Source organism: Thermobia domestica, chromosome 8 (genome assembly GCF_964235325.1).
Source record: "Thermobia domestica chromosome 8, izTheDome1.hap1.1, whole genome shotgun sequence".
Taxonomy (NCBI): Eukaryota; Metazoa; Arthropoda; class Insecta; order Zygentoma; family Lepismatidae; genus Thermobia; species Thermobia domestica.
Window position 1 is genome coordinate 25,160,842 of NC_137461.1, and position 22,607 is coordinate 25,183,448.

A 22,607-nucleotide genomic window follows, 5' to 3' on the forward strand; every position below is an offset into this window, starting at 1 on the left:
GTTAATTTGGCTTGTAGTACTCAAAAGAATATCCTTACTTCACTGCAAATACGACAAACAATAAAAAATGAAAAAAGGAACTCATGCAAGAGAGAGAAAATGATTACTATTTTTAACTTTGATCTGTTTGTAAAGTCAGTAAAGTGTGAATTTACCTGATTGTTTACAGAACATTACAAAGGTATCCGCCGCGTATAATTAACTTACATCTGGAACTTATGTCTTGTCTGTAATTCGAAGCAGCTCAGTTAACAAGGGAAAGAAAAGCCGATCACATCATTTCCAAATTCACGCTTGGAAATAAGTTTTTTTATCCACCGAGGAAACATGAAAGTCCAACACATTTTGGTTTGTGTCGGTCTTTATCTCTCTTTTCACTTGGTAAGCTTAACAAACAATGACTTTTATTGAGTATTAGCAAACTTTCCTGTTGCAGAATCTACGTTAAAAATCTTGCGATATTTCAAGTTTTGAATATTATTTTATGATAGCCTACTAAATGTGTTAAGTTATTGGCATAAACCAATCAAATTTTACGTAACAATTCACTACGCTAAGTAGAAGGTGAAATTCTATTTTCTTGTTGTGTCAGTTTTGTTACCATGACTTGCTCAGACTTTCCTTTTAATTTTGAATCTTTGTTAATTGTTCTTTTCAGCAAAATATAAGTTAAATGACTAGGTGTGCGTAGACTTTTTGGACATTTGATTTGTCGCCTTTTGTAGTAGAAACTAAAATAGGACATTTTTAAAGAACCTATGACATGTCTATTAGATTGTTACGTTACTAGTGTTTGTCAAAGAGATCACTAAAAATTCTGCCAGATGCATATGCAAATAGTAGATAATATGGCGAATTGAAAATAACGCCATAATTCCCCTATTACTAAGATAGTGCATAGCTGTTTCCATAGGCCATAGAAGTACTTAGTTTTTCTTTTTCTTTTAAGAATTGAAGATAATGATAAAGTGAGGGCTCCGATCCTGGAGGGCCCGGCCCCCCAAAGCTCATGTGGGTCCCCTATTATATTTATGAATATACAATATTTGGCATAATCTGAATGCAGTTTGTCTTAAAATCCTCATATATATACCTTCTGCACCGGAATGCCTTCCCCCAAATTAGCAGAGAAATCGGCGCCCTTGCCCTCACTGACAATTTTGAGAAAAGCGGCTTTGAATGTTTGGGTACGTAATGAACACTATTGAGAAACCTGTAAAGAATTGGCCTCTGTCAGCTGTTGATTAAACTCGGTAATTCTTCGAGGGATAAAATCTAGCGACGTGAAACAGCATAGGCTGTTTCACTCATTTTTCACGAATTTGAGGGTTATCATTATTTCCCCCGAAGTCTTCAATTCCCCGAAGAACAACTAACTACCTGTATGGCCTATGGGACCCGGACGTTCAATGTTGTGTTCACAAAAGCTCTCCATTGACTTCTGTCCTTATCTAAATGGATCTACTTTCACACACTCATAGTCAACGTCTCGCGAATAAAATCAGAGAAATAAACACACTGCTGAACAAGACTGCACTTATTTAATATAAAAACACATTTACACGTGACGTTTCGATCTTCTAGCCAAGATCCTCATCAGACGTACACTGCTGTTTAATATGTGTTTTTATATTAAATAAGTGCAGTCTTGTTCAGCAGTGTGTTTATTTTTCGGATCCACTTTCTACTTTGGATTCCTATTTCTGCAACATCCATCTTAATAATGTCCTCCCATCTGCGCCTAAGTTTTCCTAATGGTCGTTTTCTGATTGGATTACCAGTTAAAACTTCCATTGAAAGAGCTCTGTCTCATCTTCTATCTCGTCAAGAAAATTCTTTCTATTCTAACAAGTCAATATCGTCTCGGAAAACTTATCCCTTTCTATTTGAAATACTTCGTCTCATCTCACATCTCGTCAAGAAAATACTCTCTGTCCTCACAGAGTGCTTTTCTATTCGAAGAGCACTATATTGTCTCAGGCATCTTATCTCTATCTATCGGGAGGACTCTGCCTCATCCCGTATCTTGTCTCGAAAATCCTTTCTATTCGAAGAGCTTTATAACATCTGGGGAAACATATCTCCTTCAATTGGAAAAACTCTGTCTTATCTCGAGTCTCGACACGAAAATCCTGTCTGTCCTCAAAAAGCATATTTGTTTCTATTGGAAGACCTATATCTCGTCTCGGAAAGTCTACCTATTTCTATTGGAGGGACTCTGTCTCACCTCGTATATCATCACTAATGTCCTGTCTATTCTCTCTGATCTTATAAAAAATATTTATTTCTATTAGATGAGTTCTGTATCGTCTCGGAAAACTTATGTCTTTCAATCGGAAGAACACTGTCCCAAATAGTATTTCGTGACCAAAATACTGTTTGTCCTCTTAAAGGGTATTTATTTCTATTAAAATAGCTGTATCACTTCTCGGGAAGCCTATCTCTTTCTATTGGAATAACTCTGCGTAATCTCGTATCTTGTCACGAAAATGTCTGCCCTCATAACACACACTTCTTTCTATTCGAGTAGCTCTATGTCGTTTCGAAAAGAATATCTCTTTGCGTTGGAAGAGCTCTATTCCGTCTTGCATCTCGTCAAGAAAATCTTGTCTATCCTCATAAGCGTACTTATTTCTATTCGAATTCTCTATATCGTCTTAGAGAGATTGTCTCTATCTATCGTAAGAACTTTGTCCCATCTCGTATCTCGTCAGGAAAATTCTGTTTGTCCATAAAGCGTATTTGTTTCTATTAGAAGAGCTGTGTCTTGTCTTGGAAAGTTTATCTTTTTCATTGCAAGAACTCCGTCTCATCTCGTATCTCGTCACGAAAATCCTTTCTATTCGAATAGCTCTATATAGTCTGGGGAAGCCTGTCTCTTTCAATTGGAGAAAAACTCTGTCTCATTTCGTATCTCGTCATGAAAATCCAGTCTGTCCTCTTTAAGCGTACGGATATGACCTAATGTTGTTCGTGTATCTCAAACAAATACTTAAGTAACACTAACGATTGACACCCATTTTAATATCCAAAAAGTAATTATTTTTTTAAAATGATGATTCTAATTTGACGTCTAGCCAGAATATCCTCTTTAATTTAATACATTTCCGTACGTAGGAGCACCTACGTTGTGTTTCCAGCACTAACGTAGGAATAACGAAATAGTGATTGATATTCGCTTCGTTTTCTTCAAAGCTGTTTGTAAAAGTGATGATTCTGAAAGGGCGTCAAGCCAAAATTTTCATTCTAATTTATTAATTTTCGTACACAGTAGCTATAACTAACACTAATATAGTACTAACGATTAGCATTGTTTCCTTTCCTTGCAAATCGTATATCCTTACATGTATAGGAGAACTAACGTTGCTCTTGTAGCAGTAATCAGCGCTAACGTAGCACTAATGTTTGACGCCGCCTTTTTCTCCAAAGCTTATTTGTAAAACTTTTTTTTTGGCTTAGCGTCAAGTAAGAATTACAGCTTTAATTTGTTAATAACTTCCTACAACTAGAAGAACTAACGTTATGCTTGTGACACTAACCAACAATAACATAGCACTGATAATTGACATCCTTTTCATTTTCCGCAAACCGTCTTTCTAAAGTGGCGTTTTTGGTGTGACTTCAAGCTAGATTTCCACCTTAATTTGTTAATAATTTTCTTTATGTAGACGCGCTAACATTGTGATTATAGCACTAACCAGCGCTAACATAAACACTAACGATTTTCTTTCTTTTTGTTTTCGGGAAAGCTTATTTGTAAAAGTGCGATTTTGACTCTATATCAAGCCAGAGACGTTAGTTTATTTTTTAAATAACTATCCGTGCTTAAGAGCCTTGGCGTTTTGTTCTTAGTACTAACCATCATTTACTTAGCACTAACGATTGGCATTCCTTTCATTTCTCGCAAAGCTGATTTGAAAAACTGGGAAATTTTGCTCGACATTACGCCAGAATCGCCACATTAATTTGTTAAAAACTTTCCGACAGTAAGTAGTAGCACTAACGTTGTTTCTTTCTCACTAACATTTGGCAGCTATTTTTCCCCCAAAGAATATTTGTAAGAGTGATGATTTTACTTTGACGTCAAGCCACCTGTACATATGACCCTAACGTTGTACATTTAGCACTAACCATCACTAGCGTATCAATAACAACTGTCAGCCACTTTAGTTTTCGGTGGAGCTTATTTGTACTCTGTAAAATTGTCGGTTTTGCCTTTACGTCAAGCCAGAATCACTACTTTCATTTGTTAGCAACTTCCTATACGTCGAAACGCTAATTTTGGGCTTGTAGCACTGACCAGCACAAATGTAGCACTAACCCTTTTTGTTTGTACTTTTACGTGATGCTTATTTGTAAGAGTAGTAATTTCAACTTGATGTCAAATCAAAACTGACCCTTTAATTTGTTACAATATTCTTGTGCGTATAAACACTTACGTTGTACTTGTAGCAGTAGCCAGCACTAACGTTACACTAGCGATTGGTATAAGTTTTATTATAATTTTGAGATGCTACAATTTTGACTTAATAAACAGACTTAATAAATGTAATTAATACTATTAAAGTAGAAAATGTAATAATTTTTTTTAACATACTCTAGGTTTCAGCCATAAAACAAAACACCAAGACTTCCTTAGCGTTAAAACAAAGCTCTCATACTCAATATGTGCCCATAGCAGTGATAGATCAAGCTGGACGTAAGTGAAATTTATTCATTTCTAGACTTTAGATAACAAAGTGACAGCAAAGAACTATTATTGGGAAAAGTAAGTGGAAAAATGAGAATATTCTACAAATAGAGAAAAATTGAAATAACTAACTTCTGTATAACTAATTACTCAATCTCATTACTTCATTGATATTTTGAGAAATAAATGATATTAACAACGACCCGCTCGGGAGAATAATACTCCCGGAAGTAACTTTTTTCGCCCTCTACCCTACCCAGTTCTTTTAAGTTGGTCACAAAATTTATATCACTGGGATCAAGATGGAACAAAACGAGCCCTGCGAGGCTTCTGCCCGTTCCTCCTCCTCCTCCTCAACCTACTAGTACTTCTTCTTTTCTTCTTATCAGTACAAAAGTAAGTAAATCCTTTGTTGAGTATTACTTTCCTCTTATTTTAATGAAAAAACTATTACGGAAATAAAAATTTTCCTTGGGCCGGGTTTGAACTCACGGCAAAAGCGATTTCCAATAGTAGCATAATGTGTTAGCACGTTCGGCCACGAGGACCGACAGCAACAACCGTTTGATTTCTGCTATATGTAAGCTACGTGACAACAAACGGATAACGCCAACCAATCAAAACCGTGTATTTAGTTTTTACTTCCACAAGCATTTCTTCCCCTAGTGATCCCTTATTAACATACTGTACGTTACAAATGTTCAATACAAATACGTTTGTGTAAGGAAAGCTATTTGTGGTAAGTGGTTTTGTTTTTTCTGTTCCAAAACGTAAAATGTGGAATGTTCTCCTTTTTCCATTCACTGATTCAGCTGTTTGTATGTCATAGTCTCATACTGTATGTGTAGCTACAAATAAGATAGGGGTTAAAATCGATTTGGTTTCTCCAAATACGTTAGTAAGAGTCTTCCTACTGATCAACTGATACTTACTGAAACATTTCTGTGATAATTTAGTTCAATTTTACCTAGTGTTAGTTGCTACAGTACGTTCTAGTAGATATTGAGGTTAATTTTAGAGTTGATAGATACTCTTTACATTTTCAATATTTCTGAAAAATAATATTACGTATGAGAGAGATAAGTTTTCTCTGCTGGAACACTTTGTATCCTGCTAAAATGATCTGCCATAACTGCATGTGCTCTATTTTTATTTCGGTAGACCAATGAAAGAATCTGGCTCTCCCACCAATGGTCTACTTGGTTACTGTTTAACATTAGAATTTGACTTAAACTGGTCGTCGGAGAGAATACTCAGACGTGACGTCTTCTTACGTAAAGAGTTACGAACTTCGTGACTTATGACCCGAAAACTTGAAAGCAGTTAGACTATGAGACTCGGTGTCTTGAAAAGACTTGTGAAGTGAACAAACCCGGTAAGATCCAGAGAAACATAACATCCTCATTCGAGTTGAAAGTATCTGTGAGGTTACAAATGTAATTCTAACAATTAAGATTTTCTTCTCACTAAATCTATCATTTTCGTTTACTCTTATTGTGTATGTATGTATCAAAATACTCTATAGCGTAATGAAAAAGAAGATTTAGTACCGCGTTCACAAAAGGCCCCCATTAACTTCTGTCCTTAGCCAACTGAATCCAGTTCCTACTTTTTATTCTCAATTCTACTATCTTAATATTGCCCTCCCATCTGTACTAGGTCTTCCTATTGAACTTTTACAGTTAAAATTTTGAAAGAGTTTTACTTTCTTACTTTTGGCTACATGACCAACCGACCTGAGCCTCTTAGACTTAATACCATAACAATGTTAATTGAACGGTATAAACTATGCATTTCTTGTTATGAGGTTTCTAATATTCCACATATCCGACCCTCTTATTTTTAAATACATCTCTGCGTTGTTCATTTAGATTAAGAGACCATGCTTCCAGCATACAGTTCAATATTTTAAACTACGATACTGAAATGTAACTGCAAGGCATTTCAAAGTGTAAGCGCGTACAAATCACATAAAAAGTATTTTCTTATGAGGTATGTTAAAATTTGTTTTCCTTATGAGGGATGTTAAAATTCTTTTTCTTATGAGGGATGTTAAAATTATTTTTTTATGAGGGATCTTAAAATTCTTTTTCTTATGAGGGATGTTAAAGTTCAACCAAACCAGTCTCTCAAACTTGCTGTGTTGGTCATTTTGTTAAATCCTTATAGAATAAACGAAATTATATTTGAAGCGTACAATCTGTATATACAGGGTTCATTATGAAAGTAATGAGCATTGCTTTAGAAAAACTGTTTTATTGTTCCAATTGTTACAAATCTTTAAAATTCCTCAAAATACGCTCCTTCTGCATCGATACACTTCTGGAGACGTGTTTTCCACGCCTGGAAAGCATCTTTAAAGTCCTCGGCTGGAATGGCTCTTAAAAACCTTGTAACATGGGCTTGAATGTTCTTCACGGAGTTCCAATGTTTTCCTTTGAAGTGTCTCTTCAAACGGGGAAACAAAAAAGTCACTAGGAGCCAGGTTAGGACTATAGTGGGGGGACCACTGGGGTTCTGCTCCGGGCCAGGAAGTCGACGACGGTGAAGGCGGTGTGACTTGGTGCATTGTCGTGGTGGAGTTTCATTGAGTCTTTGATGTCACTTCGAACGCGGGCGACCCTGCGTTTCAGTCTCTTGAGCACTTCTAGATAAAATCCTGCGTTGACAGGTTGTCCTGGTGGCACAAACTTGAAATGGATGATTCCTCGAACGTCGAAGAAGACAATGAGCATGGTTTTGATTCGGGATTTTTTCATGCGCGCCTTTTTGGGGCGGGGGGATAATGAGGTGTGCCATTCCGCACTCTGCCTTTTGGATTCTGGATCGTATTCGAACATCCAGGATTCGTCTCCAGTTACGACCGAGTCTAAAAAGTCCGGATCACTCTCACACAATGACAACCACGCCTTTCAGCGTAAAACTCGAAGTTCTTTTTGTTCGTTCGTCGACACCTTCGGCACAAGCTTCGCACAAACGTCTCGTATTTGCAGGTCCTCGGTCACTGTCCCATGTACCGCAAATGTTGACATGTTTAGGGTGTCCGCGATTTGTTGAATGCTCACACACCGGTCTGAGCGCAACACTTCACGCACCGTTGTCGTCGGTCCTGGCCGTTGTTGGGCGTCCAGAACGGGGCCCGTCGACGACCTCCTCCCGACCCTCATTGAACGACTTGTGCCATTTTCCGACCTGGGATCTTGACAAACACTCCTGCTTGTAGGCCTCTTTCAACATCTGGTAAGTTTCTGTAGCATTCTTACCGAACTTGACGCAAAATTTTATAGCGTAGCATTGTTCGAGCGAACCCTCCATCGCGTCGTGTTACAACTTGTAAAAACGTGCTTCACGCGGATCGATATCCGCATGCTGTCACTGCTCGCAGCAGACTGACTTTGGGCGCGTTTGGAAGGACAGACCACCCACTACTTTTTGAGTGCCGGCAGCGCGCGCTGCGGTGGATTGTTGAGTCAGGGTAGCATAATGCTCATTACTTTCATAATGAACCCTGTATAAAATTAAAAGTGACTATGTTTAAGATTACATAACTCTTGAAGCACCCGACCGATCTCGTTGAAATTTTCAACATACACGAGGTTTGGATATGGAATTTCTGTAATCGTTTCAATTTGACGCTACAATGTAGGGTTGGGGGAGGTAGATATATGAAACTAAATAAAATTTAATTTATCTTGGACCACTCGATTTCGATCAAATTTGAGGTTACATTGATGAGGTTCGAGCCTGCGATGATTTTTATCATTTGGCATTGACTGTGTTACTTACGGGAGGGGTAGGGAAGATACTTAAAAATGATCAAAAACCACCGATATTAGTGCCTAATTCATAGTTGTCGGAGTTGCTGGGATCAACAGTGCCACTTTGGATGCTGGTTAAATCCAAATTCACCCGTTTATGCCCAAAATTACATGTATTCTCCCCGTGCGAGGAACGTGTATTCTTGTAGTGCATGATATTTTCATTAAGAGATGTCACCTTGAGAATCAAACACTTGAATCTTTCAGTTCAAGTAGTGAGCATCATTAATTTACTATGAAAAGTATTACTTTTTAAGTTGGAATTACTTCGTCTATTTTCGGATAACTGGATCACGAATCAGACCACGTCTAAGAAGCGATATCCAGGCTGAGGTGACCAGATGTCAGGAGAAAGTTGAGATCTAACGGAACCAGATAACCCAGTGACGCGTGAACCATGTTATTATTGCTTCGTCTCGTGATTCCGTAGCTTTCTTGTCAGTATTTATTTAAAAGTTTTGCATTTATAGGGCAGGGGTGGCCAAAGCGTTTACAGATGTTTACTAGTCAACCGGCAAGTCGTAACAGGTAGCTCTGGTAAATGCTCTGGATTCTTTAGGGCAGGGGTGACCAAAGCGTGGGCAGCTGCTTTCTTATCAATTGGTAAGTCGTCACAAGTAGCACGTGGTCAAGACTTCGAATTGTTTGCGTTAGGGAAGTCAAAGCGTTTACAGTTAATTGATAATAAGTGGCAAGTCGTGACAGATTGCCAGTGGTAAAAGCTTTGGAACGTTTACGTCAGGGGTAGCCGAAGCGTTTACAGATGCTTACAAGTTAACCGGCAAGTGGTGACAGGTAGCCCGTGGTCAAGACTTTGGATTGTTTAGGTCAGGGAAACCGAAGAGTTTACAGCTGTTTACTCATCAACCGGCAAGTCGTAACAGGTAGCTCTGGTAAATGCTCTGAATTCGTTAGGGCAAGGGTGGCCAAAGCGTTGACAGCTGATTTCTACTCAATTGGGAAGTCATCACAGGTAGTCCTGTTAAAAGCTTGGATTGTTTAGGACAGGATGACCAAAGCGTTGACAGTTGTTAACTAATCAACCAGCAAGTCGAAACAGGTAGCACGTTGTCAAGACTTCGGTTGTTTAGGTCAAGGAAGCCAAAACGTTTACAGGTGTTTGTTAATCAACCGGCAAGTCGTGACAGGTAGCCTAGGTTGGTCTGTGTCTTACTGTGTCATTTTAATCATTGGTATTGTCTTATGATTCCCTCTAACGGGTTAGTGAACAGGTAACTAGACAACAGGCAATTGCTGAGATAAAAAGTAGCTCTCAAATCTAGAAAGATGGGCCACTCTTCACTTATAGAGTCTAAGTATTTCTGAACTAAACTTCGACAATAATAAACTTTAATGAAAAAAATGAAGCCGTGACTTCCATGAAAGAACAAGTCCAGTTGAACAGATATTGAAGAAAACAATAAAAGCTGAATACTTGTTGGAAATGTGAACTTAGAAATCAGACTTTTTTCATATTTACACTTTGTTGAATAACAAATGTCACTATGTATGAACAAATCTGATTTCGTCGTTTAGATTTCCAACAAATATTCCTTTTTTTACAGTTTCTCAACATCTCTTCAGCTGGATTTGTTTCGTTATGGAAGCCACGGCTTCAATTAGTATAATTGTTTAAAATAAGTTTAAACAAAGCAAGTTAATTTCCATTTTACAAGTACTTTTTTCTTTTATTCTAGTTTTACAAGTGTATTATCGTCCATATGAGCACCCTCTTCTGAATTTGACCCAAAAAGTACCAGTTCAGCCAAGAGTGAGTTTGATGTTTTTATATTTCTTTATGCAGAAAAATGGAAATATTTCTAACTAACAAGTAAGGTTTCCCAGGTGATACACGCCGATTTTAATCAAACTTCACAGGTTTGTAGAACAGCAAAAAATAAGCGACACGTATTTTTTTGTAGCGGCCCATATGCATATTTAGGCGGTATAATAGGGCTGTCAAATTGGGACAACTAATCATACTTTAGTTAATAGCGCGAAAACGAGAACAGATAGCCAAACGTTGTAAAAGAGCAAGTTGTTATGACACGATAAGCATTTCAATAACGCATAACGCTTCCACGGTGATAGCACACAACATCCGCAAATGGACCAATCAGAGATGAAAAGCAGTCACAGAGCTTTATCTATTGCGCGAAATCCAAATAACGTACGTAAGAATAAAGAATGATAAAGAATAAGTGATACGTGTTTTTTCGTTTTTGCAAGATGAGACACAAAACGTAAATAGATGCATCGTTATCTCAATGTCAAAAGATTGGAGAACTGGGAATATGAAGATGTGAACGCCTGTATGAGAGGCAACCTGTCAATCAGTTTTGTAGAACTGGTTGCAGGTGACAGGTAGAATCCTGCTCGCGAGATAAATACCAAACATGGTCTTATTGTTCAATGGTTTATATGTTATATCTATTAGTAGTTAGTGATTGCGAACAGTTCAATCCTCTTGATCAGTAATTTGAAAGTCACCCAGCAGTAAACGAAATCACACCCTTCCTGTAAGAATCGGCCGTATAGGATAGTAATACAAACATTGATATTGTTTTGCTACAAGCCCCATTGTAGGGATAAATAGGCCCCTTTGCGGGATACTAAACAACATGAATTGCATGTTCTTCGGCTTTACTTATGGCCAGTTCTTTGTCAATGACACTAGACCTGTTTTCTAGAAGTTTGTGTTCGGAATGCTACGTTTAGTTCTATCTATTAATACAACAGAGGAATGGTTTCCAATATTGACATCTGGCAAATTCAAACGCATTTGAATGGCCAAGAACGGAATTTATGTACTGTTTTCGTAAATGTATATCGAACTGTTTTGTTAGTTAGTTGTAGGACTTTTAATTTTTGTTCAATGGAACTGTTTTGTTAGTTAGTTGTAGGACTTTTCATTTGACGTGTCATACTTTATACTGTTTATATTTGTATATTTCGAAACAAATACATGTAGCCACGAATCATTTAATATCGTTTTAATACTGCTTATGTCAAGAAAGTTCTATTAGGCTCATGTCCGATTTCAATAAGAATCATTTGTATGACGAATATTTACTGCAATTGCTTATATTCGTTCCATACAATATTCGATGTTACGCTACATTCTGTTAAATAGCAGCCGGCTATGGTTCAACATACAGCATATTACCGAAAATAGTGCTTGTGTAACACATTCATGTGTTTTGGTTTAAATGCATGTGACTATGAATTGTCTATTTTTGCCAACCTGTTCAATTGTGTTCAACATGTTGTTTAGTATCCCGCAAAGGGCCTATTTATCCCTACAACGGGGCTTGTTGCAAAACAATATCAATGTTTGTATTACTATCCTATACGGCCGATTCTTACAGGAAGGGTGTGATTTCGTTTACTGGCTGGGTGGCTTTTAAATTACTGATCATGAGCATTGAACTGTTGGCAATCACTAACTACTAATAGATATAACTTATAAACCATTGAACAATAAGACCATGTTTGGTATTCATCTCTCGAGCAGGATTCTACCTGTCACCTGCAACCAGTTCTACAAAACTGATTGACAGGTTGCCTCTCATACAGGCGCTCACATCTTATTCCCAGTTCTCCAATCTTTCGACATTGAGATAACGATGCATCTATTTACGTTTTTTGTCTCATCTTGCAAAAACGAAAAAACACGTATCACTTATTCTTTATCATTCTTTATTCTTACCTACATTATTTGGATTCCGCGTAATAGATAAAGCTCTGTGACTGCTTTTCATCTCTGATTGGTCCATTTGCGGATGTTGTGTGTTATCCCCGTGGAAGCGCTATGTGTTATTGAAATGCTTATCGTGTCATGACAACTTGCTCCTTTACAATGTTTGGCTATCCCTTCTCGTTTTCGCGCTATTACCTAATGTATGCTTTGTTGTCCCATTTTGACAGCCCTATTATACCACCTAAATATGCATATGGGCCGCTATAAAAAAATACGTGTCGCTTAATTTTTGCTGTTCTACAAACCTGTGAAGTTTGATTAAAATCGGCGTGTATCACCTGGGAAACCTTACTTGTAAGTGCATATTTAAGGAAGCTAAATTTCTTTAAGATGAACTTAAAGGTGGAAATCTACAATTAAGAAGTAAAATATGTCTCTTTCTTTCTTTCCTAGTGATCACTAAGGATCATTACGAAATCAAACTGGGAGAATGAGAATATTGTAAAAACACATGAGCAAATAAGCAAGATTGTAATTGTAACGCGCACTTAATAAATAACATTTTGACACTGTTTATAGCAACACGTGTTAATCTTCTGAAAGGTGACGACTTCTCTGATGTTTTGTGCTAAAATACGGATCTCGTTCCAAACGAACCTCTTTGTGTGGCAAGGTTGGGCTGCGTAACATCCAGAACCTCTGAGGAGTGAATGAATGGCTGGTATACTGTGTACCGGTAATTCATGTCTCTCGAACAGTCCCGATTGAAGCCGTCCTCGGTCAGTGCCTTTGCTGGACGTTCAGCAAGTCTACTCCGTGGCAGGATTGATGGCGAACCTTATCGACTGTGAAGCTGGACCTCTTACGTCTTGGCATGGTCAGGATACGCTTTCAGCAGTATCAGGCCGTTTTTATTTAAGGAGCAGTTCTTCTGTTTCTGCTGTCAGGTCCTTAAGTGGTTTTCTAAGGGAATCTCCTTGTGTGCCTGGAAGGACTGTCCTTGTGACCTAGAAACCTGTGATTTAAGTATTGTCCTCTGTTCTCAACCTCTAGTTCACAGGTTATTGCTAAAGCTAAGGGTAGAGATACACTTCTTAATCTTTTCCGTGTCTTTCTAACGTTAATGACACTTCTTCAACGGTAGCTAAATTTACCTTTGAGAGAATGAACTCCTATATGATATACTTTTAAAATAAAAGTTTTTATAATTTTTTCATTCTCCCAGTTTGATTTTGTAGTGATTCTTGGTAATCATTACAATTTTTTATTCATTTGAATTTTCTCTTGAAAATCAATGATAAGAATACTAATGAATTGAACTCAATTCCCCCAATTTCGATCAAACTTGGCATGTTTGTAAATTTTGAGCAGCTTTAAAAATTTCTAGAGTACTGTTCTTTGATTTCTAAGTTATACATTAAATAAAATTCAAATTAAGGACATCTTTTCGTTTTGTTTTTCTACTTACTGATATAACAAACGAATATTACCAGGAATTAAACGGGTTGAATTTGTTACTGACAGACTTTCTTTTATTACTCTCAAGGGACGGTGATGTGATATTATTGTTTTAAATGTACATGCTCCAACTGAAGATAAGGGTGACGATATAAAAGAACTGGAACGGTTATTTGACCAACTCCCGCGATACCATATGAAGATTCTATTAGGGGATTTCAATGCGAAGGTAGGACGAGAGGATATTTTCAAACCGATTATAGGGAACGAAAGTTTGCATAAGGAAAGTAATGACAACGGTATTAGACTCGTGAACTTTGCAACATCCAAAAACCTAATCGTGAAGAGTACAAAATTCCCACATCGCGACGTTCATAAATACACTTGGACATCACCAGACGGAAAAACACATAATCAAATTGATCACGTTTTAATAGATAGAAGAAGGCAATCTAGCATAATTGACGTCCGGTCGTTTAGAGGGGCTGATTGTGACACTGATCACTACCTGGTAGTAGCGATAATACGGGAGAGATTATCGTTCAATAAAGGTAATGTTCAATGTCCGAAAACAGAGAGATTTAATTTAAAGAAATTAGAAGAGAGCCATGTAAGAAAGGAATACCAGATTGAAGTTTCGAATAGATTCTCGGTTTTAGAAGACTCGGAATGCACTAGTGTTGAGGATACCTGGATTGAAATTAGAGATAGCATTAAAAGTTCAGCAATAGAAAAATTGGGACACGCGGAAATACGTAGGATAAAACCATGGTTGGACCAAGAATGCATTAAACTAGCACAGAAGAGAAAACAGGCAAAATTACGGTGGCTACAAAATCCGAATGAAATAACTACACAAAATTTCGCAGATATCAGGCGGGAAACTTCCAAAACATTTAGAACAAAGAAACGCGATTTTTTGAAAGCTAAAATTAAGGAATTTGAAGATAATAGTAAAAATAAAAATATTCTGGACATGTATAAAGGGATAAGCGAATTTAAGAAAGGCTATCAACCTCGTGCTTATATATTAAAGAAAGCTGACGGAACAGTCCTCACTCCTCACGGATAGCCTTTTAAACAGATGAAAAGATTTCTTTGACGATTTGCTGAACACGCAGCCAAAAACTACTGCGCGGGGAGAAAAGGAGATACACACCGCAGAACCGTATATTCCAAAACCCAATCGAATAGAGATAGAAGCCGCTATAAAGAAATTAAAGAAACACAAATATCCGGGTGTGGATGAAATTCCGGCTGAGTTAATTTTAGCTGGAGGCGAAAAATTGTGGAACAAGATACACAAACTCATTCTCCTTATCTGGAACAAGGAAGAATTGCCACAAGAGTGGAAAGAACCAATCATTGTTAAAATTCACAAGAAAGGCGACAAAACTGACTGTAATAATTATCGAGGCATCTCTCTTCTGTCAACATCCTATAAAATCCTGTCAAATATTCTATTAGCAAGATTGACCCCATACGCAGATGAAATTATCGGAGATTATCAGTGCGGATTTAGACGAAATCGATCAACTATCGACCAAATATTTACCATTCGCCAAATACTCGAAAAAAAAGTGGGAATACAATATCCCGGTACATCAACTATTTATTGATTTTAGAAAGGCTTACGACTCGGTTAGGAGAGAAACATTATACAACGTTCTTACAGAACTTGGAATACCGAGAAAGCTAATTGGATTAATTAAGATATGCTTAAGTGAATCCCAAAGTAAAGTCCGGGTAGGAAAATTTTTGTCCACGAGCTTTCACGTTCAAAATGGCCTGAAACAAGGAGATGCGTTGTCGCCTTTATTATTTAACTTTGTGCTGGAATACGCTATAAGGAAAATCAAAGATAGCAACCAGGGCCTACAGTTGAACGGTATTCACCAGGTGATGGCATATGCTGATGATGTAAATTTAATAGGGAATGATAGGAGAACAATAGAAACAAATGCAGAGATCTTATTAAAACTTTGCAGGGACATGGGTTTAGAAGTAAATGCAGAGAAAACTAAATACATGGAAGTGCGTCGGGACCGTAATACGGCAAATTGTGGAGGCGTTAAAATATTAAATAATACTTTTGATAAAGTGGATACTTTCAAATATTTAGGATCAATATTAACAGACGAAAATCATATTCACGAAGAAATTAAATGTCGACTAAAAGCAGGGAATTCGTGTTACTATTTGGTTCAAAATCTCTTGTCGTCGCGAATTCTGTCGAAGAATTTGAAGCTTAAAATATATAAAACGATAATCATGCCTGTTGTTCTATATGGTTGCGAAACATGGTAACTTACTCTGAGGGAAGAACATAGACTGAAAGTATTTGAGAACAGGATCCTGAGAAGAATATTCGGACCCAAGAGGAACGAGAATGGGGAATGGCGGAAACTTCATAACGAGGAACTACATAGTTTATACGGTTTACCCAACATTATTAGGGTCGTCAAGTCTAGGAGGCTTAGATGGGCAGGTCATGTAGCTAGAATGGAAGAAAGTAGAAACGCTTTCAAAGTCTTGACTGGTAGACCCATAGAAAAACGACCATTAGGAAGACCTAGGCGCAGATGGGAGGATAATATTAAGATGGATCTCGCAGAGATAGGAATACAAAGTAGAAAATGGATGCAATTAGCTAAGGATAGAAGTCAGTGGAGAGCTTTTGTGAACGCAGCACTGAACCTGCGGGTTCCATAGGCCATAGAGTTAGTTAGTTAGTTACTTACTGACATCAGTAATTTAATGTTAATTTTTGTGACTTGGAAATTAAAGCAAAACAATTTGAGAATGTAAGTAAATCTTAATATAAGAATGAAACCTAAAACCGAAACTTCGTGGGAGGAAATCGAAAGTTTCCGAGAAAATCCACAAACAAGATAGAATCTAATGAAGAACAGAGGCTGGAACACTTTATCATAGAGTATTATGGCTTAAAAAATGGAAATAATCTTAAGAACGTTGAAATAGAAATGCCAAAATTCCGATTTCTTTTTGGAACGGAGAATGTTTCCTCGTAAAAAAAACATTGTTTTGGGGGAAACGCTGGACATTCGATACGTGATTAGTCTTGAAGAGATTTATCACCGACTCAAAATTTGTTAAATGGTCACAATGTCTACTCACCAAATCCGTACCGAATGCCTCCCGCTTCACTAACATGTGTTTCCAGTTTAACCTCGTAACGAATCAGACCTGTGTGGCGCTATTTGAACTCCCTATTTTAAACATGAACCGTGACCAACAGATGTTTAACTCAGGCGACCCACAGTCATTAGGCTACAATAGGAGTCACTTTACCTCGAAACAAAAAGTATTGTCACGATGTGATGCAGTGTCAGGATGGTTGGACATCTAACAGAGCTTTCCTGGGTACTTAATATTTAGAAAAATGGAGCATTATTTAGCAGTTTCGAAGTTGTCTTCTACAGTCAATCTCCTGTGTACAACGTTACTGCTGGCAAATTTCAACTCTCGTAGTGGAAGTAATTTTAATGTCCGAAGCAGAGAACACGTTTGTTTTATGACTAGAAATTATAATGCGTTTCCTAATTAAATTATCCTTCATTGATTTGCTAAACCAATACTTTATTAATATTACGAGGGTAAGCCAAATATTAACCGCAACGTAGCTATAACTTTTCTTACATTATTTAACTGACTTCTGTTCTCGTTTGTTTTATTGTTATGGTTATGTTGGCTGTTGTGTTTATGCTATGAAAGTTTGATCCAAATAAAACCTGCATTTGTCTTTCTTTTGTTCCAGATAGATCATGGCCGCTCAATTAGTAGTTTGAACCGAAGAGGAACAACGAACATACCGAGAAAAGTCCGTTATCAGAAGAGCGGTATATTGTACAATTATACGGAACCCTTTTACTTACTATAGAAATCAGTACGGAGCTACATATGCACTGTCCTTAGATGTTACATCATGCTGTTGCAGGATGTCTGACGTCTAAGAATCTTCCGTATATTACATATGTATACATATGTTAAATTCTTCAGCTATATGTTATATACGTCCATTTGTATGTAAGATCCTGATCGCCTATATTGTTTCATGCGGAAAGTACGTATAGATGGAACACTTATACGGAAAGTATTATAAAATACGCGTTTTCAGTTATACGTCTGTTGTACGGTAAGTCCAAAAACTACAGGATTTACACATGTAACATACGTTTTTACATACGCCACATACGATTTTTTCTTTGTGGAATGCTCTGGTTTTTGTAGTCGGAAGCTATACTCGTATCAGGGGGCCGCAATTCATTCATGAAATCCATGATAAATTCAAAAATGGTCACACAAATGTAACGCACGAGGAAGGAACCGAACGACTATTTACGGTCACAATGATGACAACAATATTTCAATATATTCGTAGACAGTCCGTTGCAGTAAGACACTGTTGCTGTATTCTGCTGAAAGTCTTTGATATATTGCGGCCCCTGAACACTTTCCGACCACAACAACTGGATGATTGCTTGTTGTTCCCCTTTGGTACAAACTTCTAATGGAACGGCCATGATCTATCTGGAACAAAGGAAGGCAAGTGAAGGAATTAGGATCAAACTTTCATGGTATGACCACAACAGCATAACAACGACGACACAGGTCAGTATGAGCAATGTAAGAAAAGTTATAGCTACATTGCGGATAATTTTTGACTTACCCTCGTATTTTGTAAAAAAATCCACTAAGCTCACACTCCAGATTTGAAGACTCATAACTTTTGGACCAATTGCCTCAACACTATAATATTTCAAACGCGTACTAAGCTTCTCAAGGACTGCCAACATGCCAAATTTGATTCTGATTGGATGAGTTTGTTTTCACTTGTGCGACATACAGTGTTCTTGATTTTCTAAAGAAAACGAAAATCAATGAACGACCAAAATGGGAAAATTTTAACTGAAGTTACCATGAAATATTTTCTGATAGTTGAAGTTGATTCATCCTTATATTCTTGACCGATTTCAACCACAAATTAATACGGGTAATTAAAAAGTATAAAATAAAGTATATATATATCAAAATTAATAAAAATCGAATATATTTTTTTAAAATATTATTTCGGAAAATTGATTTGTTACAACGTTGTGTTCAGCACTCAAACTTCCAGCTAGAGTTCAATTTTCCCCTTCCCTTTTATATACGTTACTCTTGATTGGTTTAAATCACAAGCAATAGTAAACCTTAAAGTGAGTCCACGCTAATCTTAATGAAATCTCCATAAATTTTATGGAAATAATCATGCAGCCGACAACCAGACACAATATTGCATTTCACGTAGAATAGCAGAAATCCCGTAAACCTCACTAGCACAGAAGTTACAGATTATAAGGAGATAGTTTCAACAGAACTAAATCTTTCTAATAGTTTCAACAGAACTTTCAAATTTAAGTTCTACAATTACGTCCTGTAGGCTAAAGGAGACGGAGCATCACTAAAGGTAAATTATTATGAAATGAATAAATGGAATAACAATGTGGGAAGGAAAAGGAGAACACATATATATACCACGGACACGACAATTTCAACCATGGTCTGGAAACCAACCAAGTACCCATTTCAGCACAAGTGACGACTTTGTCACTTATCATTCCAAGTTCACTGCAATCGAAACTCTATCGTTAATTTTGAATTTTGATTTATTTTTATTCTATAGTCTATATAAATCCTTTTCAGGACCGACAGGGATGTTAAGAAAATCGTAGACCTTTACACTGGCGGCCCTAGTACCCTTCTAATTGCCACAGGGACATGAACTATACCGCGTTGTAAAGCTTACGAAACATAAATTCCAATAAGCTAACTTTTGTCCACCTCGTGCCAAACCCATACAAGAAGAAGAAGAAGATTTTTTTGAATGAGAATTTTTTTTTTTTGAAAATTTGTGAGAACCTGGCAACACTCTTACTTGTCGTATGCAGCAAAAATTATTTTCACGTGTACGTCAGACGTTGTACGTAAACGATGAAAGATCAATACCAAGTGAGAAAAGAATTAGGAACGCATTTTCTACGAGAATCAGCCTGTACATATTTTTCGACGTACATAGTTTGGTCTACACTGACGTTGGCAGCACTAGCGACGCTCTTAATTATCACAGAGATATAATCCGTACCTCGTAGGAAAGCATATGGGACAAAACTCCTAAAGAGGTAACCTTTGTGCCTCCGTGCCGAACCTCTAATAGAGGAAGAAGAAGAAAATAAAAAATGGAATATATATTTTGTGGGACTATGGCAACACTGTTATTTGTCGTACCCCAAAAAGAAGTCCTCACATATACACCATACATTACTAGTTAGTATATTCATTTACTTATATCTTTATTGATACCACTTTTTATGCTTATAGCTCCTTGGAGGGAAGTTTCTCCCAAATGCTAAGGAAGAAGGGGAACTAAAACATTCAAATTTCCTCCTACTCTTTCGCTGCGGGATCCCCAATGTGGATGAAATGCACATGATTTTAAACTTTCATTTCCCTGAAGAGATACACACCTAAGTAATCTTTCCAGGTTAGTTAGGAGCGAGGTACGGAGGTTTAAACACCTAGCGCAGCCAAGGGCGCCGATTTCTCTGAGAATTTAGGGAGGTCCATTCAGATGCAGAAAGCATATATGAGGATTTTAAGACAAATTGCATTCAAATTATGCCGAATATTGTAAATTTACAAATACAGTGAGGGAGCCAACATGAGCTTGGGGGACTCGCTCCCCCCAGGATCGGCGCCCTTGGGCTCAGACGTTGGTTCTAAAACTAAACAGAAACATAAGGACAGCTCCAAGCACTCAATCTCTTCAATTGGGCGACTCGAATGCACAATGGATTTTGCCCTGCGAATCGAAACGGAATAGTTGAGGCAATTCGGCTACTACCACTGAGCCACTGTCCTCCCACAATTTCAACATTTCAGACACTGATTTATTTTTGTTATTACCATTACTAGTATTTTATCCATAAAATGGGTAATCATTTTGTAACTTAATCAAGGAAGGTGACTAATTCTCGAAGAACTTACCTTTGTTCTCATTTAATTCCAGGCTGAGGTACAAAATGACGATTCGACGAGTCCTGCTGAAGCTACAGGCAGAAGGCTGCTCATTGGCAAATTAATAAGAAATTCTAGAACAAAAGCACTTGAGAAGGATGCCAAGAAGCACTCACGTGAAAAAGTTCCCGAAATCAAAGTTGAGATAAAACACAGGAAACCTAAGAAAAATGTCCGAAAGCACACATACAAGAGTAAAAGAATCGGAAAGAAGGTCAAACGTCCACAACGTGATGAATGGGATTCCGAAGAAGAAAATCCAGAAGAATCAAAGGAGGAAGAAGAAGAAGAAGACACAGATTCTCATGAAGAAAATCAAGTGAAAACAACAAGACACAAGGTAGTCAAAGGTACTCGGCCGTCTTTGGTGAAGAGAGTCGTCCAAAGAGTGAAACATACATTTAATCCCAAGAGACCAATTCAAAACAAACATAAAAGATACGAAAAGAGAGATGAAGAGGAAGACGATAAGGGAGATGAAGAAGAGGAAGAGGAGGATGAGGATGAAGAAGAAGAAGAAGAGGAAGAAGAGGAAGACTAAAATAAATATTTGATTAATGTAGTAAAGACGAATTTCCCTCCAAATACTTACTGTTTCATATATTACTTAATATGCAGAAGAAATTGTTCAGAGGAGCTCATGGAAATAAATATATAATTGATTACTCATTTGTGTATCTCATTTATGTCTACGTACAGTAGTAACTATATAATTTATACGGTTGAGAGCCAGAGTAGATTATCTATATTCGTAACCTAAGATTTAATAGTGTTGCCGAGCTACTTATTCTGACATATTCTGAGGATTCTGTCACGATTAAAAGTTGTGTATTTCCACGATAAACAGAATGAGTCACAATAAGCTTTAAAGAAGTTACCTCAACTAAGATGTAGGCACGTCATATACAACTCTGAGTGCGTAAACTCAGATATTTTTGTACATACCTTCTGTGATGTAAGTATACACGCTAGAAATTATTACTTTCTCTGAGGAGATGCAATTTTAGTTAGTTTAAATGGTTGTTGGTTTATTTGAAGTTTAGCGTCCTGCTCAGTGCCAAGTCTAGATACATGGACCTACAACTGAACGTGGCATCCAAATCTCATGAAATCCCAACAGAAATTGTACCCGGATCTCCTGCACCAGAGGCGATTATGCTAACCGCATACCCACCTGGGAGTTAGTTTAGAGTTTAACTTACCTTTCACCACTAATTTCAGCAAGTAGACCTTTAGGTGAAAACGGAATTCCAAAATATTGAACTTCAATAGGAACGGAACTTAGGTCTGCTGCGCCAAAGCCTCATCCGCTAATAGTCTTACATTCCTAGGGAAGCTCTGAGAAGCAATGTTGTTTTTAAGACTAATATTTCACACAGGGTCACTACTCGCTATCATTAACACGTGTTTGACTCTTCGTTGTTCCATAAATGCATGAAATCCATTATTGTAGCTCTGAATAACTTTCTCAAGATATTAGAAAACGTTTTCTCAAATTTTATTTGAACTATAACTGGTTAATTACACTTACTGTCACAGTGAATTCAACAAAATACAAGGGTGTTGAGTTGCGATTTCACACGTGTCTTTTCAGCCACAATTTTATGTGTATGAATACCTGTTTAAGTTGACATTTATGTTGAATACATGCTTAGATTATTTTTCAATATGTTAACTAAAAAAGTTCTTTTCTTTTTAAAAAAAATAATATTTAATTTTATATTTAATCTAGCCTTTGGCTAGCTCTCCCGTCTTTGCTCGGCCTACGGTCTCGCATTTCTTATCTATCAGGCCTTTGCACCAACAGTGAATTTTGTGAACTTGCTCTTCATACTTCCTGAATTTGACTCACACACATTGTCTT

At 37.2% G+C, this 22,607-nt stretch overlaps 1 protein-coding gene across 1 annotated transcript; it reads left to right on the forward strand.

Annotated features, from left to right (window-relative positions):
* Positions 1-242: 242 nt before the first annotated feature.
* LOC145691590 (uncharacterized) lies at positions 243-21,321 on the forward strand. Its single transcript, XM_081766997.1, has 4 exons — positions 243-381; positions 4,603-4,699; positions 10,206-10,279; positions 20,736-21,321. The coding sequence occupies exons 1-4, from the start codon at positions 328-330 to the stop codon at positions 21,282-21,284; spliced, it is 774 nt and encodes a 257-aa protein (XP_081623123.1). The 5' UTR covers positions 243-327; the 3' UTR covers positions 21,285-21,321.
* Positions 21,322-22,607: the final 1,286 nt, after the last annotated feature.

Bases quoted from the DNA above. Each gene is read 5' to 3' on its own strand.
- LOC145691590 (XM_081766997.1), top strand. From the start codon at position 328: ATGAAAGTCCAACACATTTTGGTTTGTGTCGGTCTTTATCTCTCTTTT. The intron at 4,700-10,205 runs GTAAGTGAAATT...CTTTTATTCTAG, and splicing joins AGTGATAGATCAAGCTGGAC to TTTTACAAGTGTATTATCGT. The intron at 10,280-20,735 runs GTGAGTTTGATG...ATTTAATTCCAG, and splicing joins AAGTACCAGTTCAGCCAAGA to GCTGAGGTACAAAATGACGA.